Source organism: Chelonia mydas, chromosome 6 (genome assembly GCF_015237465.2).
Source record: "Chelonia mydas isolate rCheMyd1 chromosome 6, rCheMyd1.pri.v2, whole genome shotgun sequence".
Lineage (NCBI taxonomy): Eukaryota > Metazoa > Chordata > Testudines > Cheloniidae > Chelonia > Chelonia mydas.
In genome coordinates this window covers 82,840,938-82,868,833 of record NC_051246.2, presented here as the reverse complement: position 1 = coordinate 82,868,833, position 27,896 = coordinate 82,840,938, and the positions used below count along the sequence as shown (strand labels likewise).

General features: G+C 43.0%; 1 protein-coding gene and 2 long non-coding RNA genes across 10 annotated transcripts in view; 2 read left to right on the top strand and 1 right to left on the bottom strand.

Moving 5' to 3' along the window:
* Positions 1-4,268, top strand: part of PRKD1 (protein kinase D1) — a 285,840-nt gene extending 281,572 nt beyond the window's left edge. For 6 of the 8 annotated variants that reach the window (XM_043548865.1, XM_043548866.1, XM_007069349.4 and 3 more), the window contains 2 exons: positions 537-622; positions 3,296-4,268. In XM_043548865.1, coding sequence (XP_043404800.1) covers positions 537-622; positions 3,296-3,514 — 305 coding nt within the window. In that variant the 3' untranslated portion in view covers positions 3,515-4,268. The remainder of the gene's footprint in view (positions 1-536; positions 623-3,295) is intronic. The other 2 variants (XR_006291603.1, XR_006291602.1) reach the window with 1 other exon arrangement.
* LOC122466237 lies at positions 617-26,123 on the bottom strand. The gene is made up of 3 exons (XR_006291605.1): positions 25,995-26,123; positions 23,599-23,773; positions 617-1,423 (listed from the first exon to the last, which is right to left on the bottom strand). It is a non-coding gene; the product is annotated as an uncharacterized LOC122466237 (long non-coding RNA).
* Positions 23,122-27,896, top strand: part of LOC122466236 — an 89,842-nt gene continuing 85,067 nt past the window's right edge. Inside the window, exon 1 of the long non-coding RNA XR_006291604.1 lies at positions 23,122-23,253. This is a non-coding gene — a long non-coding RNA (uncharacterized LOC122466236). The remainder of the gene's footprint in view (positions 23,254-27,896) is intronic.

The following is a 27,896-nucleotide window of genomic DNA, read 5'->3' as shown; positions in this document are numbered from 1 at the left end:
CATTTATAATACAGTAATATTGTATACAATCAGTCGATTCAGTTGCTTATTACTAGACGTTCAGACCCCCTGTCTTTACAGCCTAGATATAGTTTCTCTTCCCTACTGGAATCTGTCCTGTCCCCCCCCCACGTCTGCCCCTTGCTCCATGCTTTTTAGCATTGTTTACTTTATATGTAAATGGATCTTCATTGTCTTTGATAACCAGGCAGGTCATAGAAGTAAATACACAGTAAATTCCTTTGTCTAGGGCAGACCTGATTACCAACTCCTTTTTGATATGCCTGGCTTAAACACATTTTAGTCATCATTCCAGAATAGATCCATAACTCTTAATACACCCATCCCACAAGAATATTAATGATCATGAGTTATTAGTTTTCCAGTGACATATTACATGACACCTTTTGGATACAGATTATAACCACATTGAATTGGTCAGACCAGCCGAAACTCATTATCCGAGACCTGTGAACCCCTTCCTGCCGTACATTTTTATATTTCAGTGTGATATGTTCTGAAATTATTTTTTTCAGCTATTGATCTCATAAATAATTTGCTGCAAGTGAAAATGAGGAAGCGCTACAGTGTGGACAAGACTCTAAGCCATCCATGGTTACAGGTAAAGCTGCACTTCATGCTTTTTCCCCCTTTCTGTATCCATATTTAGATTCTAAACATGAACATATTTTGGTCTTTAAACAGAGTAGAAGCTATAAACCCTGATAATTTTCGTCAGTTCCAAGCAGACTTTTCCCTGTGCACAGGATATTATTTATTTTTAAGATAGCAAAGTTTCATATTACTAAGACTTCATTACTTTTATAAAATATGCTACTTTACAATACACTTGTGTACTATGAAGTGCCATAAAAAACTAAGCTTGTCAAACTAACTGAACAACATACATTTTGTGCTGTAGAATCTTTTTTTTTAAAAAAAAAATCCTGATCTTAAACCCATTATAGTTGATAGAAAGACATTCACTTCAGCGTCCTTTGGATCAGGTCCTAATTTGTTTATTTACACAGCTAATTAACTGGCAGCAGGTCTCCTATGCATCAGTGTGAATTAGCAAAGTTCTACTGTGTCTTCAAGGAGAATACAGCATTATTATCATATGTAATGAAAGGAAATTTTGCAAGTGTTAAAGCTGTTCCTAAACTTTATGTCCAACAGTACCAGTTTCTCACACTGAGTCTTAGGCTTTACTATCCAGTGGAGCTGTCTTCCAGGCAGTTGAGACTTAAGTTGGAAGCAGCCAAAATCTGTTGCAGGGTAAAGTACAGAAAACTGAATGGATGCAGGCAGTGGGTGTGTGTTGGGTCCCCTATCAGACAGGTTTACCATTCAGGGCCTGATTCTGCAAGGTATAGAAAGTCCTTAATCTTCCACTGAAGTCAACAGGAATTCAGAGAGGTGCCTGCAAAAGAAGTTGAGAATGTTCATCACCTCACAGGAACAAGCTGTAAGAGTGGGGTGTGAGGGAGCTAATTGTGTTGCTCATGACCCTGAAGTACTGGCATGTATATTAGGAGCTCCTAGATTGTACTGGTATGTAGGCTTTAGTTTCAAAGTTATCATTTGTAGTCATGAGGCAGTGAGAATCCTGGGGTCATAGAAGCATTTGCCCCTAACTATTTGGAGATATGTACTTTTCTGCCTCATTCTGTAAAAGGCTCAGAGATAAGTAGCTTCTTCTACAGCCCCCACGATTGTGATATTTAATCACCTCCCACAGATACGAAGTGTATTGACAGGAATATTTCTGTCTATCTTCTCCTATTGCTAGGGACTAGGTATTTATGAACTATTTTAGCTCCTGTTTGAGTGAGAAACCAAAATAAATCACAACAATGAATGTGGAGGTCTTGGTTTGTAGCAAGCCTTTAAGGCACTGCTATTAATGATTACTGAATATTTCATATTGTTCAGTTGTTTTACAGGCTATGTAATTTTTCCACACCACATTTTCCTTTTAATTGGTCATGAATTACTCTTTTTGCTCTCTTATGAAAAGATATTCACATTGGTAATAGAGCCTCTTCCACCCTTGTGCATCTCTCTCTCAAATATCAACATCTCCATTAGGAAGCAGCTATAAAACTCAGTTTCTGAATTAAATATTATATTTTGGGATGTTTGCCCCAGCCCACTAGCATTTGTTGCCATTTCTCTCTAGGCTGCAGAGCAGACTGACTACATTTCCTGTTTTAACAAATTTCATAAAATTCCCAATGTCTGTTAAACTAGGTACTTACATTGCCCTCCTTACCATATTATTTGATCACCTCCCAATAATTAATGGATTTTTCTCCTTTATACTACCCCTATTGACATAGAGATTCCCATTTTACAGATAGGGAATGGAGGCAGAAGCAGAACCGTCCCGAGGGTACGGCTAATCAGAGCAACTGCTCTGGGCCCCACGCTTTGGCTGGCCCCGTGGGCCCACACATTTGGCCAGTGCGGTCAGTCCCGGAAGTGAGGGATTCGTCACTTCTGCCCTGGGCCCCACACCCCCCTAGGGACAGCCCTGGGCACAAGGTAGATTAATTAAATTTCCCCAAGTCACAAGAAATCTGTGGCTGAATTTGGAATTGAAGCAAGGGCTCGGGTCCAAGTTTAATGCCCTATACCCCCTTTCTACCTGTAAAATGGACTGTGCAAATAACTTCAAGGCTACTTTGGAATCCTAGGCAAGCGTGTATTTTTACCCGAACAAATTGATGCTTGCGTAGGATTTGAAAAATCAGAGCCTCCTGTCCAAGCTGACCCCTGATCTTTCACCAATACGTTGAGATTATGAAACTGCCTTGTGTGTCATACATTTGATGTGATATGTGAGAATATAAACTGGGTGGGGCAAGGAAAGATCTTGGTTTAGTCCCCCATGCATTATATACCTGGTGGGAAGGGGCATCAATCTGATTTGCTATCTGTGCTTTTTTTTCCCCATTGCAGTTTTATTCAAATGATATAAGAGCCCCTTACAGCCCATGTAAGGCATAATAGAGCCTTCTGGGACATCTTTGTACTACTCCAGTAATACAGTGTATCATCACACAGTCTAATCAAGTGAATTTACTAAACAATTATATGGAAAAAATTGATAACCATCAATGCAGGCTAATTTCATGCTAGAGTAGTTATTCTGGTCAGAAGGAACAATGTAAGAAGAAAGCAAGGCATTTAGACAGCAAAACTGAATGGTACATCTCACACTACTGGGAGAGAGATTACTTATTTTTACAAATACTCAAACTAATACTACCCCTTTTGGTTTTTCATGCAGGACTATCAAACCTGGTTAGATTTAAGGGAGCTTGAATGTAAAATCGGAGAACGCTACATCACCCATGAAAGCGATGACTCACGATGGGAACAGTATGCAGAAGAGCATGATTTGCAGTATCCAGCACATCTTATCAATCCAAGTGCTAACCACAATGAAAATACTGAGCCAGAGGAAGCAGAGATGAAAGCCCTTAGTGAGCGTGTCAGCATCCTTTAAGGTGCATCCCCTATCATCTGTCAAAACACTGTGGAATTAATAAATACATACGGTCAGGTTTAACATTTGCCTTGCAGAACTGCCATTATTTTCTGTCAGATGGGAACAAAGCTGTTATACTGTTATCACTGTTGATGCATCCGAGTTGCCAAGACAAATCAACAGACGCATTTTTATTTTGTGTGACCAACTGTGTTGTATTAACAAAAGTTCCCAGACACACTAAACTTGTTATTGTGAATAATTCATGTATTAAATGCATTAAAACCTGTCTCCGCTGTGCCTTTGCAAACTAGTGTTTTTCTTACTTGAGCCTCATATTGGTAAGAGAGAACCTTTCCATACCAATCTCTGTTGTGTGTGCACCATTAGTATTGAAGTGTAAGCAAACTCTTGAAGAGTAGATTATTACTGCTGTTCTGTGAACAACTTCTACCATTTCAATAAAGTGTTTATTTGCTATGGAAAAAATATATTAAGATAAAGATACAAAAAAAGCATGAATATAACAAATTTCATATACTGTACAGTTTCAAGTCAGATGCACCATCTGTGTATGTGTATTTATATAGACACAAGCACACACACATGCGGTGCAACCTGCTCTAAAGCCTAAATGCCTTAGTAATGTAAACTGCAGTACACATCAGTTGTATTTCCCCTTTTCTTAAAACATTCTGCTCTAACATGTACATTCAGAAGCTGAAAAACACGTTGCCTTTGTGTATGTTTTCAATAAAAAGTCTTGTTGAAATAGATCTGTTTGATGGTGATTCTTTTTAAGTTATCCTGAGTTGCTTTTCCTGGCTTGGTTGGGACTAGAGCATCTTTCAGATTATTCTTTCAGCCTGTGGAAGTGAGTGATATGGAACCACTGAAGGAGCCCTTCCATAAGGGAGCAGGAATGTGCCATCTGCAGAGCAAGGATGAGTTGTATAGTTAAAAATTACTTTCCCCTTAAGACCTGGCTATCTCTATGAACACTTGGATGATTTAATATACTGAGTGCAGTCTGATTTGGAACATGCTTTTTGGAGCCTGATTTTTGCACCAGTTAAGTTAGTGGGAGCTTTGACTTCAGTGAGCACAGGAATGCGGTCTTTCTCAGCGTCAGTAGATTGAGGAAGAAACACTCTTAGTTACATGGAGATGTTTGTTTTCCTTTTGAGTTTGACTCCTTCGATTAGCACTCACAGGGTAGTTAACATATGTGAGCTTCAGGATTCATATCCTCTCCCCATGGCTGTTGGAAATTATCCAGAAAAGTAATACGGCCGCACTTCCTTTCAATTCAGTTGCCTTATAGGCCACTGTTAAGGTTGCTAGGCATCCAGTTTTCAACCAGAACTCCCAGTCAAAAAGGGACCCTGGCAGCTCCAGTCGGCACTGCTGACCGGGCCATTAAAATTCCCATGGGTGTTGCAGCAAGGGCCTGGGACTAAGGAAGGCTCCCTGCCTTCCCTAGCTCTGCAGGGCTCCCAGAAGCTGATGCCAGGTCTCTGCAGCCCCTAGGCACTGGGGTGGCCAGGGAAGGTCTGCACACTGCCCTCACCCCAAGTACCGGCTCTCCAGCTCCCATTGGCCAGAAACTGCAACCAATGGGAGTTGCGGAGAGCGGGTGCCTGTGGGTGCGAAGGCAGCGCGCAGAGCCGCCCGCCACCCATGCGCCTAGAAGCTGCAGGGACCTGGCGGCCACTTCCTCAGAGCCCCAATAAGCACTGCTGGAACCCCACCCCCTCCTGTATCCCAAACCCCTCATCCCCGGCCCCACCCCCAGTGGGAGCCCACCCCCTAACCCACTGCCCCAGCCTGGAGGCCCCTCCTTTACCCCAAACCCCTCATTCCCAGCCCCACTCCAGATCCTGCACCCCCAGCCCAGAAACCATACCTCCTCCTCTTTTTTTAAGGTCAGGCTTGACAAAGCCCTGGCTGGGATGATTTAATTGGGGATTGGTCCTGCTTTGAGCAGGGGGTTGGACTAGATGACCTCCTGAGGTCCCTTCCAACCCTGATATTCTATGATTCCTGTACCCCAAACCCCTGCCCCAGCCCAGTGAAAGTGAGTGAGAGTGGGGAAGAGTGAACGAAGGAGGGAGGGAGCAAAGGGGGAGTGCATCAGAAGGGGCAGGACATGGGCGGGGCCTCTGAGAAGAGGCAGGAGAGGGGTGTTCAGTTTTGTGTGATTAGAAAGTTGGCATCCCTAGCCACAATGGGCAGTGGTATTGCCAGGGAAAGGCCACTAGGAGACAGAGCCAATGTGGAGGAATAGGGTCTCTACTCAAACAAGCAATGTCCACAAGGGATTCTTTGCAAAGTTGTCCATGCCAAGAGCCCCATCCATAGCTTTTTACATAGGGTGATTGGACCAGATAACAGAAATCTTCAACAAAGCACAAAGCAAAAAGAAACACTTTCTCCCACAGACATTATTTGCTGCTTATTAACTTACTTTTACTTGTTTTGATCTCAAACTCTTCAATGAACAGATGACAATCCAAGCACCTTTTGCTATAATGCTCTTCAGGATAATCCAGTTTTTAAAACATAAGGAACTTAGAAACTCTTAAGCTACGAAAATGTTATTTAAAAAAGTAGGTTTTGTTCAGTATATTTTGTGTAATTATAATTTAATTTCATTTGTCGTTAGTTAGTCGCAGTACAAGTGCAAAGTTTATCTATATCTCTTGTTTATTGATGGAAGTTAAAAATGAATATTAAAATCACAATATACCAATTTGCAAGAGATGTTTGGATTTTCAGATATTGGAATATTTCATGTGTGAGGCCTGCATTGGACATTTGTAACCTGTTGGCTGGTGAGGGGGAAAATGGGGTCAGAGTATTGTCAAAAGGACAAATTATTTTCAGTTCTCTTTGTGATATAAAAGAAAATTTATGAAAATTAACCTTAAAACCCCAAAAACCTCTACTGCCCCCAAAAGGAAAACCGATCCCCCTAAAACTCAAAGTACCCTCCCAGTTTCATCTATCCCCCTCAAGAAAACTTTCAGTAAATAAAAAGGCTTTGCCTGAAAGTCAAGAAATTTGGACTCTATTGTGCCAGATTTGTTGACTTTCAGAATACATTACACAGTCTGTCTATTCATTCAGGATTTTCGTGCAGGATTTTTTCTGTATGTCACAAGAGTTGCTAGTGGCGCTATTGAAATTTGATATTTCTCTTTTCTGTGCAATATTACGTTTGTGTAAGTGCACTTAGAGAGGCATAATATAATCAAATTAAAGCCACACCCATATAGCATGCTTGCAGCTGGGCATAGTGTGGCTGAGACAGGCCCAGATGTGAACACCCGCCCCAGGAGCTGAGGTTCCAATCTTCTGAGACTGGTGTGTATTCTCCTCCTTCTCTTTTCCTTGTTTCCTTCCATATAACAACTAGCATCTCTGGCCTTGTAGCTTTTCTCTACAACCTTGAGGGGAGAAAGGTGGAGAGCTCCAGTTTGCCAGCAGCTCCCTGCCTCCTGGACCCAGCGTCACCACTGACTCCTTCCCCTAGTTCCCCTTCACATATGCCTACTTGCTTGCCCTTCCCACATCTCCCGACAGACGAACAAGTGAAAAGAAACCTAGAGGCAGGCTCCCTCAGGGAAAGATTAGCAGTTTGTAAGCCATAATCATTCCAACTATGGGCCATTCATTTTAATCAACTGGGGAAATTTCTGGTTTGGCCAGCTTGCATGAGATCTGGTGTGTTTCTCTTAAAGCCTCAGCTCCAGGAACCAGGTTATTTGGTGGGAATCATCTCAGCTTTCATTTTTAAAACACCCATAAGTTTCTAGCCCCCATACTTGAAATTTAAAAATGTGACCCCCTATAACATTCAAGCCAGTGGGGTAATAAAAAGAACGCAGCATTTACTAGTTTGTTTCATGATTTTTAAGCCAATCCCATTTTTGGAGAAATTGACTTGTGATTTTGAATGTTTAGGGCTTGCAATCCTGTTGTAGGGAGGAGTTGCCACTAGAATTGGAGGAATGTGACAATGCTACCAAACATATTGCACATCTGATGGGCCACACCCAAACCTCAGCAGAAATGGGGTAGCTGCTGCATGGCTTAATATGCACTCTGGTAGACGGGGGAATCTTTGCAGACCACTTTCCTTAAGTGTGGGTGGAGAAGGAAGGAGCAAAGTAAAAGGAGTTCACTAACTGCTGCCAGGAGAAGGCCAAAATTAGATTAAAATAAGCACACTGAATGTTAAAGTTTTAGTGAGGTTATTGAAGAAAAAGGATGGTCAAGAGAATAAAACAGGAGCGATGAGGTTATTTTATTCCTGTTATAAAAATCACTTTTAAGGACATTTTTTAGCCATACAGATGGAGTGAAGCCACTATAGTGCTTCAGTGTAGACACTACAGCAAGGGGAAGGGTTCTCCCATCACTATAGGCATTCCACCTCCCTGATAGGCAGTAGCTAGGTCAATGGAAGAAATTCATCCATCAACCCACCACCGTCTACACCAGGGATTAGGTTGGCTAACTCAGGGCAGTTCTACACTATGGAGCTAAGTCGACCTAAGTTACGCAACTCCAGCTACGTTATACAGGTAACTGGAGTTGACGTACCTTAGGTCGACTTATTGCGGTGTCTACACAGGGCTGGGTCGACGGGAGAAACTCTCCCATTGACTTACCTTGTGCTTCTTGTTCCAGTGGAGTACCGGAGTCGACAGGAGAGTGATTGGCAGTCAGTTTAGCAGGTCTTCACTAGACCCACTAAATTGACCCCCAGTGAATTGATTGCCGTGCGTCGATCCCCCAGTAAATGGAGACAAGCCCTCAGTTTTTAAGGAGTTTGAATTTTTCACACCCTGAGAGACATAGCTACGCTGAGGTAACATTTCAGTGTAGACCAGCCCTAAGACATTATTATCCACTCCACGTTGTTTCATGCACAAAACTCTTGCAATCTAACCTATGTGGGTGGATCCCTGCAGATCTCCATTGACTTCAAGGGGACTGCATGCATCATATTGCAAGAGTGGTGCCAAAAGTAGTATTTTGAATGGTATGTTTGATTCTGAAAGTTATTTACAGATACAGCTGCCATTTACTCCAGTTGGAGTTCCACAATACTTACAGGATCAGCTCAACTATTCTGAAATAAAATAGAAATGCTCAGGTTCTCTCTTTTAGTCACCGAATCACCAGATAATCCACTAAATTAAATCTTGTGTCTGTATATCTGAAACTTCAACTATAAAGTACTATCCTGGAGTTTGTCCTGTGACCATTTATGGAAGAAATCCCTATTTGTAAACCTCCCCCACTCCCATGAAAAGCTATAGTTGAGAGGAAACATAAATAAGGGTTCTATCACACCAAATGACAAACAGTTTGCAAGACAATCTTTGTGACAAATTTAATTTAAACCAGTCTAAAAGACTCTGGGTCTGAAACATTTTGCATCTTGGGCTATTGCTCCTCATTCATTCCCACGCTAAACCTCACCTCAGCTGTAAACTTTAATCTTCAAGTGAAGAACTTTATGAAAGACCATGTCGCTGTCTTCATCTTGCAAATCATATGAGCTGAGTATAGACATGTAGGGCTGGAAGGGACTTTAAGGTCATCTAGTCCAGCCCTCTATACTGAAGTAGGACTAAATGTGCCTAGGCCATCCCTGATAAGTGTTTCTTTAACCTGTTCTCACAGGCTCCCTTGGAAGTCTATTCCAGATCTTAATTACTCTTACAGAAATCAGGAAAAACTTTTGAACTAACCTAAATCACCTTTGTTGCAGATTAAACCCATTGCTTTTTGTCCTACCTTTAGTGGACATGGAGAACAATTGCTCACAGTCCTCTTTACATCAGCCCTTAACATACTTGACAACATATTATATATCCCTCCTCAGTCTTCTGTTCTCAGAACTAAACCTTTCCTCGTAGGTAATGCTTTTCTAAACCTTTTACCATTTTTGCTTCTCTCCTCTGGATACTCTTCAGTTTATCCACATCTTTCTTAAAATATGGTGTCCAAAACTGGACACAGTACTCCATTTGAGACCTCACCCATTCTGAGTACAGCAGGACAGTTACCTCCCCTGTCTTACATACAATGTTCCTGTTAATATACACCAACATATTAGCCTTTTTGACAGCTGCATCACAATTTTGTGATCCACTATATCCCCAGATCCTTGTCAGCAATACTAGTGCCTAGCCAGTTATTCCTTATTTTATATTTGTACATTTGATTTTTTTCCCCTGTGTATTTTTTTCTTGCCCTTTGTGTATTGTAGGGACCTGTAGCAACTTTTTAAGTAGATGCCTGGTGTCTACTAACACTTCCCATGGTGGAGTTATCTTCTCACAAGAACTGTTGTCCCTCAGCATATCTTTTTGGGGACTGGCCCTTTAATTTTTGCCAGACAAGTAAAAAGACTATTTTGATGACCAATGTTGCCACTTGCTGCAGCATCTTTCCCATCTGCTAAGTATCCTCACCTCCTCTAGTTTTCACAAGGAAAGAGTATGTTCTCCTATCTTCCTTTTTATCTCTGTTCTCTCCTCAACCTGTCTGGAATGTGTGCTGTGAAGTAGTTGAAGAGCAGCAGCGATTGGCAAGTGGGTAAAGCTATAAATCTGGGTTGGATTAAAAAGACTGATTTTTTAAGAGAAGTTGAACCTAAATTTTTCTGTGGTAAATAGGTTTCATAAAATGAATTATGAAGTGGGAATTCTTTTGAGAAGTTGTTCCTGTTCATTATGGAAAAGAGATTTCTGCCTAGCAATGCTGGCAACTTATATAACCGAAGGACACTGTGAACCTCAAGCCTTTGACATAGGTAAAATAATATATATTTAAAAGCAAATCCACTTAACAGCACAGTGGCAGTGGATTTATCATTAAGAAATCTACAGTATTGTTTAGTAAGCTGGGAGTCAGGCCCATTAAGGGAAACTGAGAACAATTATCTCAAACTAATTTAATCAGTGTCCTATAGACATTGTTCAGACTGGAATCATAAAGGTTCATAGTGAGTGATGATCTAGCCCAAGTTACTTCATTGTATGTCTCGCCTCTGATGCATAACAGACATTGAGACTGTGGAGGCCAGGTTCTTCTTGAAAGAGAAATCAGTGAGAGGAAGGGAATTTTTGTAGTGCAACTTGTTTATTTACACCATGTACACCAGTCCTTGAACAAAGGTGGTCACAAACAGCACAAAGGTAAACCCCGCTTTCATAAATCTCAACTTCAGCACCAATGGCCAATTCCCAAGGAGCAACTCTGCCCCCAGAATTGACTCTCATTTAGAGAGATTAAGGCAGAGAGAAAACTGCCTTGCAGCTTGCAAAAGCTTCCTAAAAGGAAACATCAGAAAACAACAACAGAGCACTTCTTCAAAGACTGAACAGTGCTCGTGCACTAAGACAGGGAACTTGTAAGATGATGAGTAACAGTGCCATCTGGTGACTCTTGCCAAAACAGAATAGCATAAATTAAGAGCTTGCTAACTACAGGACCTTTGTATTTTCTCTCATGTACAATGGATGATGAAGTGTTTGAAAATACAGCTGAACCAGGAGTATAAATATATCATTTTCATAAGAGATTGTCTTTCAGACTTGCTACCAAACTTGAGGATATGACAAGGGAATTGTTTTATTACTAGGAGCAAATGATGCTTTTTTTCCCATGCCTCTTTATATGAGCTCTGGTGCTTGCCAAATATTTTAAGAAACTTCTTGTTCAAATATTTATTGCTTTTCATAAGAGAATCTGCCATTAGCCAACATAATATACTGAAATTTTCCCTGTTGCTGTTCAAAAATGTTACCCTGTGAAATGTGAGCTGTTTGCAATTCAGCCAGACAGCTTAATTCACATATTCCTCACCCCCAAAGCCTGTCTACATGGAACTAAACCTTGCTCCTTTAAAAACACCAACATCAAAATGTGCTGAAGCAAATTTGGGCTGTGTCATCATCCTCCACAGATTCTCCGACCACCCGTCTACCCCTAACTGCAGGGAAAGGAAATAGAAGGCAGTTTCCTAGCACAATGTCCTTAGTCCTGAGGCAGGTCCTCCATGGGGCCAGGGCTTCCTGTTTGTGCAGTGAGGAGAGGGCTGCCATGCATCTAAGAGGATGGCTAATGCTATGTGTGAATATCAACCCTTGTGGGGAATCCATTGGTGGTATTACCTTTTCCATACAGAGCCCCTCCATGTTACCTAAGCCTCTGTAAGTGAGATTCCATTATGGAGCAATCCAAAGTGCACCTCAGGGTCAAGGCCTTTGTCTCTTGCCTAGGTGCAGCCTCTCTTCCTTTGGTCTCTTCTTTCTTGTACTGTCTTCTGCCCACAGCTGTTCCTGATCCTTTTTCCCCCCTTGGCTATTTCCACTTCACTTCCATCTTCCTACAGATTATCAGGAGCACCATGGGCCACCCAAACTCCTGAGCTTCCTTTAACTCTCCTGTTCCTTCCCCTTACTTTTCCACCAGCACTCTCATAGCTGAACCAATTTGCAAAGCTGTTGCAGGTATTCAGGAAGTACAAATGTCTCTATATTTCAGCCTTGCTTTGTTCAAAAACATCAGCTGCTGGATTTATGCTAATTCATAGGGGAGTTTTTAAGATATACTCACAGATGAATGCAGGAGCAAATTTAGTGCTAACAACAAACAAACAAGTGACATGCTGTGTAGACTTAAATAATGTATATTAGAGTGACCACTAATTTCTATACAGGAAAAAATATTGGATTTTGTATATGAAACCGACAGTGGCAGAACAAACAAGTACTGGGGGGAATCTATTGTTCACTGAGGGTTTTCAGCTACAGTTACATGCAAGCCTACTGTTTACACAGCATAGTGCAGACTGTTGTAAGTATTAGAGTAGAAATTCAACCAGTGGTGGAGGACTGGTGTAGCCCATGCCTGCTTGGTCTGGTGCTCTGCCCCCCCTCTATTGGCATCTAGACCATTAGAGCAGGGGTTTCAAACTCAATTTACCTTAGGGCCAGTGCCAGTCCTCAAATCCTCCCAGCGGGCCAATAATGTCACTGAAGATGGTGTTCAGAAAAGAAAACGTTTATATTGTATGTTTTATTTCAAATTTCTTAGACATAATAAAACTGTCATACAACTTTAGACAATTCTTCGCCTGCCAGAGAGCTTTTAGTGTGGCCAGACATCTGGCAATGCTTCAGTTCTGTCGGTTTGTTGATGTTTGGCCTCAGTGACCGAGCAGTTGAAACCTTCAGGATTGCAGCAAGGGATGCATCAAATAGTTGTGTTCAGTATTTTGACTTGTTTATATTCATCGTGGAAAAAAGTGACGCTGCCTTCATGGCTGACTCTGCCCGGCGACTAGTGATGGTATCTCTGTTCCTCTCCCCCAGCCAATGGGAGCTGCGGGGGGTGGTGCCTGCAGCAGACATTGCTGGCAGCGTGTCTGCATGCATCCCTTCTCTGCAGGCCGCAGTGGGGAGGTTCTTGGGCTGCAGATGGCCCGTGGGCCGGCACTTTGAGACCCCTGATCTAAAGATTGATGAGTCTGCTATAACCTTGGTTAAAAGCCAGGTGGCTTTTAGCTCATGGAGTAGAGGTTCATATACTAACCTTCAGAGGTCCCAGATTCAACCCCACCCACCAAGAACCAGGGTCTATCAGCATTACACTAGCACAAACCATCTGTATTGTATCATGATTAATGGAACTAGAGACAGAGGGACCCAGGTACTCTGGAGAGGCTGTAGTGAGGGTTCACCAATCAAACAGAGAATATGGGTAGTTAGATTGGAAGCAACTAAGCCACATGAACAGAGTAGTGGCATGGGATTTAACAGAGATCTGCTTGTTCAACTTAACCTGAATTCAGCTTCAATCTTTTTAAATGAAACATCCACCGGGTCTGGCATACAGTGAGGTTTGTGGGGAGATGATTGCCATGTAGCAGCTGTAGAGCAGAGATCTATATCCCTCCACATTCCATGGCAGGAAACTCACAGGTGCAGACCAAGCTACATGTCACAGAATCTGAAGTTACATGGACCCAATATCCCTAAGACCTTGGCCAAATGGTTTCCTTCATTCCACATGTAAAACAGTCTAATTATTCTGGTTTGGTGAGAGGGTGAAAGTCACTGTGCTATCTGAGCTGAGGTCACCTTCAATGGAGACACCACTTTACTTTGTCTGCCCTGCAGTCAGTACAATATTGGTGATATGGAACTGAAGCCAGTGACCCGGAATAGCAGTCAAAACCTCCTTCCAGCTGTAGCCCTGTAACCTAAATCTGAGTCCTAATGATATAATTTAAGCCTAAAACCTATTTTGTCAGAGGAATAACACAGCTACACTTACAGAGCGTAATTTAGTGTGAGTCAGTTTTCCAAATGCGTGAATCCCATTTCCTAAAGTGCCTAGAACCTTAAGTTTCACTTAAAAAAAGGGGGGGGGGGGGGGGGCGTGTCCTATAAATGTCCTAAGTATTTTTTAAAAATGAGATTTAGGCCACTGGGTCAGACCAAAGGTCCATCTAGCCCAATTTCCTTCTGCCAACAGTGGCCAATACCAGGTGCCCCAGAGGGAATGAACAGAACAGGTAATCATCAAGTGATCCATCCCCTGTCACCCATTCCCAGCTTCTGGCAAACAGAGGCTAGGGACACCATCCCTGCCCATCCTGGCTAACAGCCACTGATGGACCTATCCTCCATGAATTTATCTAATTCGTCTTTGAACCCTGTTATAGTTTTCACGTTCACAACATCCTCTGGCAAAGAATTCCACAGACTGACTGCACTGTATGAAAAAATACTTCCTTTTGTTTGTGTTAAACCTGCTGCCTATTAATTTCATTTGGTGACCCCTAGTTCTTGTGTTATGAGAAGGAATAAACAACAGCCAGCACAGACAAGGCCTGGGGGAGAACGCTCCCCTTATAGGCAGCAGGGCTGCTCAGCCTGTAAATGCCAGGCCAGGCATCATATGCAGGGTAGGCCCAGCCTGGCTGTTGGCTCCCATCCCCATGTTGGGGCCCACACCCATCCCAAGAAAGTGGGCAACATGGAAGCTGGAAAGGCAGTTCCTGGCCTTATGCCCCTCCCCAGCACCATCCTGAAACAGCAGGCACAGCATAGCAACAATAGTATAGCGCCCGCACAAGGCCCTCCTTTGAGTATGCAATGCCACCACACTCACCCCACCCCATCTGTGATGCCAGCCTCTCCCCGTGGACAACTCTAATGGGAGACCTCACCCCTGGCACCCCGGTACAGCACCACAACTATATCTCCAACTTAGTGTCCCCTAGTGGGCTTTCAATAAGTCCCATGAGACATATGTATATTGAACAGTGCCCCTGCAGGGGAAGAGTTACGGTGCAGCATTACACAAATCGGCCTTCACTCCAGTGTTTTAACTGGAGCAAGAAGGTGGTGAGTTAATTTTAGTCCATCTGTGCCAATTATGGCCAGGTCCCTTACCATTGAGGTCTACTTGACCCAGAACTCTCTTCTGGAGTCAGGGTCTCTTGTCATCAGTTGGAAAAGGGTCTCTCCTTTTGGGTCAAGATCACCACAAAGGGCAAACCATGACAACCCTTTCACTTAACAGCATTTAGTTCCTTTGATTTGGGATGCCTGTTGCTACTTGGTGAAGTCCTTCCATTAGGACCAGGTTTTGCTGAGATTTTGCGTTCCTAGTTCTTCCCTCACAGAGACTCTCCCATCTAGGAACACTCTTCCTTGGTTTCTTTCATGGTGAGCTCCCTCACCAGGCTCCCCATGAGAAGCCCTCCCCTTAAAAGCTTTCAATCTCTGTGTTCTGGGGACTATTCCTCTCCCCAGAAACCTCTGGAGTACCCCAGGAGTAGCTTCTTCCTAGCCAGCTCCCCTGAGGCGTTCTTACCTCCAGATACTTCCTCCCAGTGTTTTCTACTACCTGAGCCCATATAACCCTTCATAAGGCCCAGGTGCGCCGTAACTAATTAAGTATTGCCAGCTACTTAGGCAATCCATTATCCCCAACTGGGTCTGGGCTGGCTTAGTCTCTTCAGCAGAGCAACACAGGTAGGCTGAGAGCCTGACTGCCAGCAGAGGCCAGCCAACCTGTGACACTGCCCTGCCCCCCCCCCCCACACCCCTCCGCTATGCTACTGTCTCATACGCTCACTCTATCCCCTGCCCACTTTAACATGAACCTCCCCTAATGCTGACCCCATCCCCAGTTATATAACCATTCCACATTCTCATCCCTCCCCCACACCAGCCTGGCACCATGGTAGGGCACCCTGGACAGGTGTCCCAGCCCTGTCTTGCAAACTCCCCAGTAACCCAGCCAGCCCCACAGGCCCCCACTGGGCTCAGTCATGGGTGTGCGGGAGGACTCCTGCTTAGCTGTTATGCAAACAGCTCTGTCCCACTGGGGGACCCTCTCTGGGCTTTACCTGCAGGGCGGAGGTGATGCATGAAGGCAGGATCATAGCAGCCATAGCAGGGAGCCTGCTCAAAGGAGTAGGCCAGGCCCAGGGCCACGTACCATCTGGCTGAGACTTGTGCCCTCACTTGTGCTCGTCAGCCTCCTGGACCCCTTTCTTTCCCTCCTCCCAGCAGCGAGGGGCCAACACTGACCCTGGAGGGAGTGTGGAGTGGCTTCTGATGGGGATGCAGGGTGGGAGGGGGGATGTGTCTGGGTTTAGAAGGGGGGGGGGCATGGAATGGGCCATCGAGTGACATATGGGAGGGATGGGCCCATGGGATGGATGGGTAATGGGCCTGTGTAGTGTGTGGGGATGGGCCCACATGGTCAGCAAGGAGGGGAGAGGGGATATAGGCCCCCAGAGTGGATGCGGGACATGGGCTGGAGTGCTGCTCTTCAACAGTGAGGGATGTATGAGTTCACCTTCAGTGTGGGAGAAACAGGTTCAATCCCACCCCCTTCCCAAGCAGTGGAGATGGGGAGAAAAGATTTGAACAGGAGTTTCCTGCCTTTCAGAAGCACAATCTAACTAGTGAGCTATCAGCTATTCTGAGCTGAGCTTCCTCAGTCTCCCATGTTGTAGCTGTTCCACTTTGCATTAAATAATTGTTGAGCAGGGGGCTAGGATGCTGGGTCTCCCCCTGCCAGATGGGTGCCTTAACCACCAGCCTGCATAATCGTTTGCACTTGTGCCATCTCTCTCTTGCCCAGTGACTGTAAGTATTTAAACACCAGGGAACAATTTCAAAAGGAGAGACTGAGGAAGCCCCACACCATCATAGCCTATAGCTCAGGGGTAAGCACATGACTCTGAAAAGTAGAAGACCTCTGTTTTCTTTCCCCACTGGCAGAAGGTGGAATTAAACTCAGGTCTACCCACATCCCAGGTAAGTGCTCTAACCACTGTGCTAAACATTATAAAGATAGTCAGTACCTGCTTTTCTGGCCAGAATTTGAATAGGACGTGATCCAGTGAGAGGCCTCTAAGCACACCTACTGAGATAGACATGGGCTTCGAAGGGAGATAGTCCTCTGGGTGCCTAGAGTGAGGCAGCAGTGTGCATGCCTGGGACAGAAACTTATGCACAAAGGGAATTTTTACTGCAAAGATTTAGGCGCCAAGTGAGTTTAGGCATCTACAGGGGTAGGTGGCAATTGAGTGGGAGGTTTGTGGATTGCAGTGGAACCTAAATTTGGGACTAGGAGCCGAAATTTGGGGGCTAGGCACCTCAGTATCTTTGTGGAGCTGGGCTTAAGGTATTTAGGTGCCTAATTCTCATTGATTTCAATGGGAATTACGAGCCTAAATATGTTTGAGGATCTGGGATTTAGGAGCCTAAATCTCATTTACTTTACATGAGACTTAGGTGCCTAAATTCCCTCTGAAAATGGACGATGGGGGTGAAAAGGTTAGCGTGAATCTTTGTTTCACATTATGTATTTGCATGTCTGGAAAAAAAATAGTAATGAGCAAAATGAGGCAAACTGATAGAACTATGATAACTGAACCCTTCTGTAGGGGAATGATGGACTGGTCATTCAGCCCTTGCCTTATATTCCTGGATTTAGCAAAGCTTTAACTGAATCCTGAAGGACAGTCTTGTAAATAAAAGGTCCAGGGAACGAGATGGGTTCAAAAGTGACTATGCTGAGTCCTGTCAGTGTCCTCATTCATAGAGGCCTGAAAAGAGCCTTTCCCCCACTTCAAAATGTATATAGTTAGATGATAGAAAGTTCTCACTAAACATTCAAAACATATTATCAACTAGACCCAAAATATTAAGACCATTGAACTTAAAGTCTTTAATTCAATTCTAAAATCTGGGGGAAATATTCATTGGGGAAAAATTGTTTTGACGTCTGTTGCTGAATTTCAATTTACAACACTTCAATGAAATCAAAGAAAAACTTCCTTTCAAGAAGAGATATGGTTATGGAAGGAGGTCTCCATACTTACATGGAATGAACCCAGGGCTGGAAGATCAGACCTCCTGAATTCTATACCCATCTCTGCCACTTACAGGCCTTTATAAAACTATGCACTTATACAGCAATTTACAAATATTAGTCAGGTCTCATTGATTAAGGTACATATCACTATTCTCCTTTACACGTGGGGTAACATGAGGATGAAAGAAGTTAAACTACTTGCTCAAGGACACATAGCAAATCAGCTTCAGAAACTGTATTGGCACACAGGTGTTCTGCCTCCCATTTTAGTACTCCCCACGCAAGTCACTTAGGCTCACAGCCTCAAAGGTATTTATGCACCATTGATTTTAATGGGAGTCACTCATCTAAATACCTTCTGAGGATCTGAGCCTTAACCTTTCTATAGCTCAGTTTTCCCATCTCTAAAGTGGAGGTATAGATTCCAGGGCCAAAAGGGACCATTGTGATCATCTAGTCTGACATCCTGTATAACGCAGGCCATAGAACTTCCCCAAAATAATTCCTAGAGCAGATCTTTCAGAAAGACATCCAATCTTGATTTAAAAATTGTTCATGATGGAGAATCTACCACGACCATTGGTAAACTGTTTCAATGGTTAATTGCCTTCACTGTCAAAAAATATATGCCTTGTTTCCAGTCAGAATTTATCTAGCTTCAACTTCCAGCCATTGGATCCTGTTATAGTTTTCTCTGCTAGATTGAAGAGCACATTATCAAATATTTGGTCCCCATGTGCAGGGCCACCCCGAGGAGGGTGCGGAGCCTGGGGCGGAAGTGATGTTACTTCCAGGACCGACCAGTGCTGGGGGCAGGTAGGGGAGGATGGGGAGGCGGTGCCTACGCAAACAGCCAGGCATGGCCCCGCCCACACTCTGCACCCCCAGGGCCCCACTTCGGTGGTGCTGCTGGGCTCCAGGGGGCTGGGGCCATGCTGCCCACCTTCCCAGGGCTGGGGAGGCTGCGGCGGTGCCATGCGTTCTCCTTCCTGGCGCTCCGGGGCTGGGGAGGGTGCAATGGCACCACTGCGTGCTCGCCCTTCCAGCGCACTCTTCCTCGGGTGGAAGGGGGTGGCTGGGGGTAGCCTCTCTCAGCCAGCAGTTCACCTTCCGCCTATGCAACGCTAGCCAATCGGACCAACCCGCGGGGCCCTCCAAAGTGCAGGGCCCAGGGCAGTCGCTCTAATTCACTGTCCCCATGTAGATAATTACAGACTGTAATCAAGACATCCCTTAACCTTCTCTTTGTTAAACTAAATTGATTCAGAAACTTCCTTCTATCACTCTAAGCCATATTTTCTAATACTTTATTTTCCAATTTATCAACATCTTTGTTGAATTGTGGACACCAGGACTGGACGCAGTATTCCAGCAGTGGTTCTACCAGTGCCAAATAAAGAGGTAAAATAACCTCTCTCTGTCTACTTGAGATTCCCCTGTTTATGCACCCCTGGATCACATTAGCTGTTTTGGCCACAGTGTCACACATGTTCATCTAAGTATCCATCAAGACCCCCAAAACTTTACCGAGTCACTGCTTCCCAGAATGGAGTCCCGTAATTATGGCCTACGGTCTTTGTTCCTGCATGTACACATTTACATTTAGCCATATTAAATTAGCCATATTGATTGGGGATTGGTCCTGCTTTGAGCAGGGGGTTGGGCTAGATGACCTCCTGAGGTCCCTTCCAACCCTGATATTCTATGATTCTATGATATTAAATCATATATTGTTTGCTTGTACCCAGTTTACCAAGTGATCCAGATTGCTTCTGAATCAGTTATCTGTCCTTTTCATTATTTACCGCTCCCCCAAGTTTTGGGTTAGCTGCGAACATTATCAGTGATGATTTTTTAATTTTCCTCCATGTCATTGATAAAAATGTTAAATAGCATAGAGCCAAGAACTGATCCCTGTGGTACTCCATTGAAAACACACCTGCTTGATAACAATGTAGTATCATGTTTAACACCTTAGAGAAATCTACACTAATACCTTTATCAAGCAACTTGTAATCTCATCAAAAAAAGATATCAAGTTATTTTGACAGGGTCTATTTTCCATAAACCCATGTTGATTTGCATTAACTCTATTACCCTCCTTTAATTCTTATCAGCCATTCCATTATCTTTCCTGGGATCGATGTCAGACTGACAGACCTACAATTACCCATGTCATCCAATTTACCCTTTTAAAAAAATTGGCACAACATTAGCTTTCTTCCAGTCTTCTGGAACTTCCCCAGTGCTCCGAGACTTATTGAAAAGCAATATTAATAGTCCAGCAAACTCATCAGCCAGCTCTTTTAAAACTCTTGAATGCAAATTTTTCTGGACCTGCTTACTTAAAAATGTCTAACTTTTTATACTAATGTGTAACTAATTGTACTTACCATAGGCAAAATCCAAAACTATGCAGGATTTACAGTACTCACAGCCAAATTCCCATTATATTTATATATTTTATCCCCATTTATAGATATGGGAAAGAGACACAGAGATTAAGTGGTTTGATTGGGCGCACTGTGGTCTAGTGGATTAAGCACAGACTTGGAATCAAGAAAAGGTTAAAATGTTGGAGAACTTCTTTACTCCTTGCAGGCCAATCACACACAAAGCACAAGGACCCTGTGAAGAACTCTTTTATGGGAAAGTGCCAGGATTGGTTGTGAGGGTGAAGTAGGGAATAATCAGAAGCTGGATGTTTTCTCTGAATTTGACAAACTTTTAAGAGAAGTTGCAGGGATTGTTTGTTTCCAAGACTTGCCAGCAAAAGTTCCACAGGGTTCACAAAATCTCTTGATTTGTGCTGGTAAAAGGTGCCAGATTCACAAGCTCTGAAGATTGAAATCCACAGAGAAGGCACAAACCAGGCAGCAGTCACATAAGATTCCCCACCAAAATGTTTCAGTCTTCAAGCAAAAGGACTACCCCTAGATAATCTCCATGCCCATTTCATTCTGTATCCATTTTACACACAGTTTTTGTGCCAGTATAACCATGTTGGCTGGTGTGTGCGTGAATTTTTATTGATATAATTATGGTGATACTGTGGACACAGTTATACCAGTATAAACATGTCTTACACCAGTATAGCTTAGTCCCCTTCTCAGGCAGGAATAGCTAGGCATAAACACTTTTATTCCAGTATAGCCGTGTTGATCCAGGGGTTCCTATTGCTTTAACTTCACTGGGTATAGCTAAAGCAGTACAACTTGCATCCAGAAAAGGCCTTAGCCTCTTTTCTTTGACTGCAGACTGCTTTGCCAAGTAGCTGTCATCATTCCACAATGTGCACAATTGTTCACCGGGCTGAAATCACCAAGTCCATCTCATCTGGGCCAAACAATTGACAGCTACCACCCTGAACTGGATTCAAAATCAGTGATCAAAGGCAAAAAGCTCTACAGCTCATTTCCAATCCCCTGAACCATCCAGTCCCTAGAGGTGATACTGTCAGATTCATGTTAGCTGAGCAATGGGCCCAAATAGTATGAATGGGGCTGGAGGATGAATAAGCTTTTACTTGAGCACAGGGAATGACCAGTAAGAATCATTAGTAATCATTGCATTCCAACCCTAAGCACACTTTTCGTATTAACTATTATATTCAACAAAGTACCTTTCTTCTGGGAAATTGAAGATGCTGCATCTGGTCTTATAATCACTATTGCTAACAAATAATACAAGTTGTCCTTTTTTGCTTACAGGAGAAATACGTTTCTTTGGTGTATTTGTGTACCTTGCCACCTTGTGGCTGTTTTGGATATTTGCATGAAGGTGTTAACCGAGACATACAGTGTGTGCTAGGTCTGGAATTGAGGAGTCTTCAGATGAACTAACCAGAAATGCCTCTGCATGTTACAGTTATCACCTCACACACACACAAATATAGATATTGTACCCATGTTTTGATTTTAATAAGTGTAGTAATGTGAAAAAAGAGCTATGGCTGACTTTTCTCACTGACTAATTTTGGAAAGAATATGTCTTTCTCAGCTACCACTGCTATTTATATTATGCTATACTGATAATTGCTGTATATTTAAGGCACCCACTTGGATTTCCTTAACAAAGGCCTAACATATTGAAATATAGAAACGGGATCCATACATCACTCTTACCAGCAGCCTTCTAGGTAGCAGAGCTCAAGTTACTCTACTGCAAACCTCTGTCTTCAGACAGATGGCTGCAGACCAATTTAAAAATAGTTGCAGATTAGAACACTATTTACAACAATGCTTTTATTGTCCACAAACACTTCTTGCCAATAAAAACATAGCAGCACACAAAATCCAGGATAGCTCACATGCATACACTGTGAGATAAACCATGTAATTGCTTAATTAACATGCCGTGCCAAGCACTTATGAAAAACTTCGTTTGTATAAAGGTCTTTAAAGAGTTTGAATATCAGCAACACCTTGATAGCTTTTCTAAACAGGTGTTCAAAGAAAAAAACCATAGTATCAGTTATAATGAAGCCTGTGCTGTATTCTAATCCTCGTGATGCCACTGGCTCACTGTGTAAACTTGGCAAAGTTATTTGACCTCTCTGTCTCAGTTTCTCTGTTTGTAGATGGGGGATAGTACTCACATTCCCCACAGAGGAACACATTGTTGTTTTTGAAGTTCACATATATGTAAAATGTTAAGTATTATCAGCCTTCGGTTTGTTGAAAAGCTTTGTTAAGTTACTTTTTTTATATCTAGATCAGTGATTCTCAACCTATTTACCATTGTGGGCCACATATGCACCCCATAATGCGTTATGTGGGTCGCATTAAATACTACCTGAGGATGTCACATGGGTCACAGTTCTCTGCTGAGTGGGTCGCAGGTTGAGAACCACTGATCCAGATAAAGTACTTTTTTTAAAGACTGCATGGTACTAGTACTATGCTGTAGATACTCTGTTGCTTTCAGATTTTATGGTGCAATATTCCCTTTCATAAAACTTTCTCCATCACTTAAGTAAATTTCTTTGTAGGTTCTTGTAGCAACTTCATCAGAGCACTTTCCAGTAATGCCTCAAACACCATGACCAGCATCTGCCCTTTGTGGTTGATTTTCTCACAACCATCTCAACCAGTATCTCAATAAATCAGAACTACATGGGACACAGAAAGATCCCTAGGACTATCTTCCTGTGTGATTGATTGGTTCCTACTAACCCTTGTCAGTTTAGGTGTGCTCTTTTACAAGAACAGTTTCCAGAATGTCTTTCTGGTGCTGGCCCTTTAAATTTGGCAGAGCCAAGAAGCTGCAACCCTAAAGTGGCCATTTTGAGACTGGATGTTTGCTGCACCTTTCTCTCGCTCTAGCTGGTAAGTATTCTCAAGTTCTTGTTATGCTTCCCCTTTGTTTCTGTGGTGATGGCAAATTCTTACAGTTGTGAATGTGAAGGTGCTGTGTAGCTATATGTTAAACAGAATTAGGGAAGCATGGAAACAAACACATGGACAAAGGAGGCAAATGACAATGCAGGATTGATTTGCTTCAGTCATTAGCCTGTGACACAGATGCAATGTTAAAAAGAGACATGCTGGGAGAAGGATAAAAGTGGGGTGAGCCACTACTCATCAACCTATAAGGCATTGCTTCTGCACAAATGCAGAGAGGAATCTACTCAGCATTAATTTCTGTACTTCACAGAAAAATAAACAGCTTACCATGTACAGCATGTGAGGTGGAATTCACCGCAGCAAAGCTTTCAGCAGGTGGAATTCATGCCCATCCTTGTTTGTGAGTGGGATCAATCTACATGCAGGAGCTGTGCATGCTTCTCAAATGCCAGCTAATTTAGTTCCTCCAAGATGGTAACCTGTCCACAGCTGAGATGGTTTCCTTCATGCAGCAGGTGCCATTAAAGATAAATATTTGTCAACTATTCTTTATTTCCAACCCTAAGTGAAGGGTGGAAACTGTGGTAATCTCAGACAATACTGTGATTAAGTGTTGAAAATGTTGACTTTTTAATGGTGACAACTGTACCTGTACCTTTTGTGGCATGTTATGGAGATGCTCAGACTAACTGTGCTGTATTCTGACAATCTCCTAATCTTCCCAAATGTCTGTCTTGTGTTGTGTTGATCCTTCTGCACATTTCCCATTGACACTGTCTTTAATGTACCTGCTACAATGTAATACAGAAGCTTTAGTTAAAAACAAGTTATTGGACTCAATATAGGGGTAACTGGGTGAATTTTAATGGCTTGTGAGATACAGTAAGTCAGTTTAGATGACTGAATAATCCCTTCTGGCCTTAAAGTCTATGAAAGCAAGCAGATAATCCACCGGGTTTTCGACTCATTTGCTACTTTTCCAGCTATCACTCATGACAATTCCAGTGTCTGAGCTAAACTGAAAGAAGCGTGTGGCAGATCATCCCTCTAGTGTCCGATGCTCATTCTGGAAATCTTGCTATTGCAGAATGCATGTTTGTACCTCATGGTACAATTTGGTTCTACGTCTGGCGACTCTTCTGAAATTTAATAGGCCACAACAGAAACTAAAATATCAAGTCTTGAGATGCATGTTTTATCTGTGAACAGTCTACTTGTCTGGTTTTTGTTCTGGCTCAGACTAAGTATGCTGACATCAAATTGTGTATACTTTTCACTCTGGTGTGTAAAGTTATGGCCAGTCCTGGAGACAGGGTACTGGAATTCATGCACAGTGGTCTGATCTCATAGTTCAGATCACATTCTTAAATTAGAATGAGGTGTTTTTGTGGTAAGGAAATTTAGGAAGAAGTTTAAATACAATTTTATTAGTTCTGAAGACATTTGTAACTGTACATTGAAAATAGACCCTTTAATATGCTATTTCAGTGACTAGAGCCCAGATCCTGTAATAAACTACAGATTGACATACAGAGACCCATAATTTCAGTGTGGGGCAAAGATGTCCATCTGCATGGAGTTATTTGCAGTTCCAGGGCAGGTCCTGGACCCAAATCTTACACCTGCTAGAAGTTGCATAGTCAAATTGAAATCACATTTTTGCCTGAAGATTTCATTCTTACTCTAGTTACAAGCAGCAATGAGGGTTACTATAGCTGAAAAGAGCAGGGGGAAATTATGTTTTTATATTTTCAGTTTACTTCATGCAGGTATCTGTGCTTTGCTTGTGGAGAAGGATTTGTGACTTAGGACCAAATACTGGGGGGGAAATGCAAAGCCCAAATAAACATGCTTGTGCACTCAGGAAACCGATTCAAAACCCATAGGACTAACGGGTGGATTCTGCAGCCCCAACATGCAGCCAATACTGCAGGAACTGAGGTGAAGAGGAGTAGTATACGCAGTCGATTGTTTCTTCCTACATGAGAATTTTGACCAGTGTGGAGGCTCTGGCTATGTCCTCCAATACATGTCGAGAGGTGCTGTGGAGTGTGCATTTATGCTATATGTGGTGTGCTTGGAGTTCTTATGGCTAATTATTACAGTTTACGGGATATAAAAATGTTTCATACTTATCTCAGATCCCTGCAAAGTCCCTAAAGGACAGAGTGACGTAAACTAGAAAAAGAAGCTATCAACTTACTTGCCTGTGCCATTATCTTACTGTTGAAGTGTGAGGCAGTGTGATGGAGTGGGCAACACACTGGATTGTGAGACAAAAAACCTCTAATCCAGGCTCTATCATTGCCTTGCTTTTTGTGAGCCTGAGACTCCCTTAGGCCTCCAACCACAAAGGTATTTAAGTGCCTAACCCCGGTAGCTAGTTACCACTGTGATTCACAAAACTCCCACTTGGCTGCTGCCAAACCCTGTCGGTGCCTGAACTCCCTTAGCATCTAAGTTTGTGTGGGAAAAGTTCCCTAGGCACCTATGTTTCTGTTCCTGGGCATATTCCCTGTTCCTTCACCTTGGGCAGCCAGATGCCTATCTCCCACCTAAGACCCAGAAGATAGGCACATCTTTGCCTAACTGCTGTGGGGGGCCCAATCTGGTAGGTGTGCTCAGAGGTCACCTAACTCCCCACAAAACAGTGGAGGAGGAAATGCTTCCTTATAAACTTTAACCTTATTAACTTTAACCACTTTAGTGGTTAGGGTACTCACCTAGGATGTGGGAAGAGACCACCAGCTCAAGTCTCCCCCACTGCCTGATAAGGAGAAGGATTTATGAACAGGGATCTGCCATCCCCCGAGAGAGCCCTACCACTGGACTGTGAGATTTTCTGATATGAGTCTCCCTCAACCTCTCCTATTGAAGTTGTTTCACTTTAAGTACATAATTGAATATTAACTGGGTCAGAGAGAGTCAGAATGACTCTATAGACCAGTGATTAGCATGCCCACCTGAGAGGTGGCAGCTCTCTGTTCAAATCCCTTCTCTTCATCAGGCAGAGGGGGGACTTGAGCCCCACATCCCAGGTGAGTACCTTAACCTCTGGGCTAAATGTTACAAGAGCACCCTCCCCCCGCCTCATTTGTGTGGAGTTAAATGGCCTCTGAGCATTCCTACTGGATTGGCCCTGCATTAGGCGGAGAAATGCTATCTTCCCCTAGTTGGTGCTTCGTTAGCAGAGATAGGCACCTCCCTGCAACCTGGATTTAGGTGCCTATCCTTGGGAGTAGTCACTGGCATCTCCCATTGGCTAGCTTAGGTAGCTTCCCCAGTGTGCTGGCTTTGTGGATTGCATTCTAAGGCACCTATCTATCCCCTTTGACTGTATAGGAGCCTGGCACCTAACTCAGGCATTTTGGTAGTGTTGTTTCTGTGACTGTTCTAGGCACCTAAAGTTAGACCTTGCGACACTCAGCATCAGAACACCTAAATCTCTTCGTGGATCTGGGCCTTAATCTCTACTTCAGTTTGGAAAATAACTATGGGTGAAATACCTCTATACAATTGCTAAGAATTGTTTATTAATTTCCTTTGCTTTATAATGGCAAAGAAAACCCCCACTAAAAAGGGGATAATAGTGAGATTCCTAATAACAGGTTGGGTGTTTAATCAGATAAATATAAATCCTGGAATGGTTTGGATGAAGTCAAGTTACAATGTTTTGTAGTAACTGCTCCTCTTTTATATTTTTAAAAAAATAAAAAATTAACTCCCCAAAATAAAAAAAATCCCTTTTACTGTTAGCAAAAACAACATACTTAAAGTCAATGTATTTCCCCTCAGGAGGATACCTGAAAATGTGTTGCTAAAAACAAAAGCTATAATGTAATAATACCCAAGGGGCTCCCCTATGGAGCTACATTCCTTTCATATTGCTTAAAGTACCAATGATATTGGGATGGGGAAAATGCACCTTCAGTGTTGCCCATTGTATTGGGTTTACCTAATGTACCATTGTGACTACAATGAAAGAAGGGGTGCTACCACAACCCAGCAGTGGTGTTGGAGCAATTTTTGTAGTGGGGGTGCTGAAAGCTGTTGAACAAAACGGTAAACCGTGTATATGATGAAAACGACTTCAAACCAAGGGGGTGTTGCCGCACCTCCAGCACCCATAGTTCCAGCACCCCTGCAACCCAGATGCCACAGTGGATGACTAGCAGTGAAACAGTTAATATGAAGTATACATTCAATTTTGGCGGGGGGAGGGGATACATCAGTCTGCCTTAGCTCACAATTAAGTAAGTGTTTTTTGGGGGAACTGGTTTTTACTCACAAATGATTGAGGTGAAGGATTAATTATGTTCTTCATTTGAAAGTGGTGCATAGGTTGTGTAGTAAAGCAGAGTACTGTTAAATTGGCACACCTCACACCATGGGTAGCTGCAATTCAGTAGTGGATGAAGCAATCAACGTACAGTTCATGTGTAGATCAGTGTATAGTTTATATATCAACCGGTAAAATTTGTACAGCACTTTGAGAACCCTTAATATGAAAGGTCCTGTCTATGGTAAGAGAGCGTAACATCAGGGCTATTTAGGCATTATTACAGTGTCAAAAAAAGTCTGACAAACTTGAATGCAGCCAGAGCCCTTATATAGTAGTACCAGTC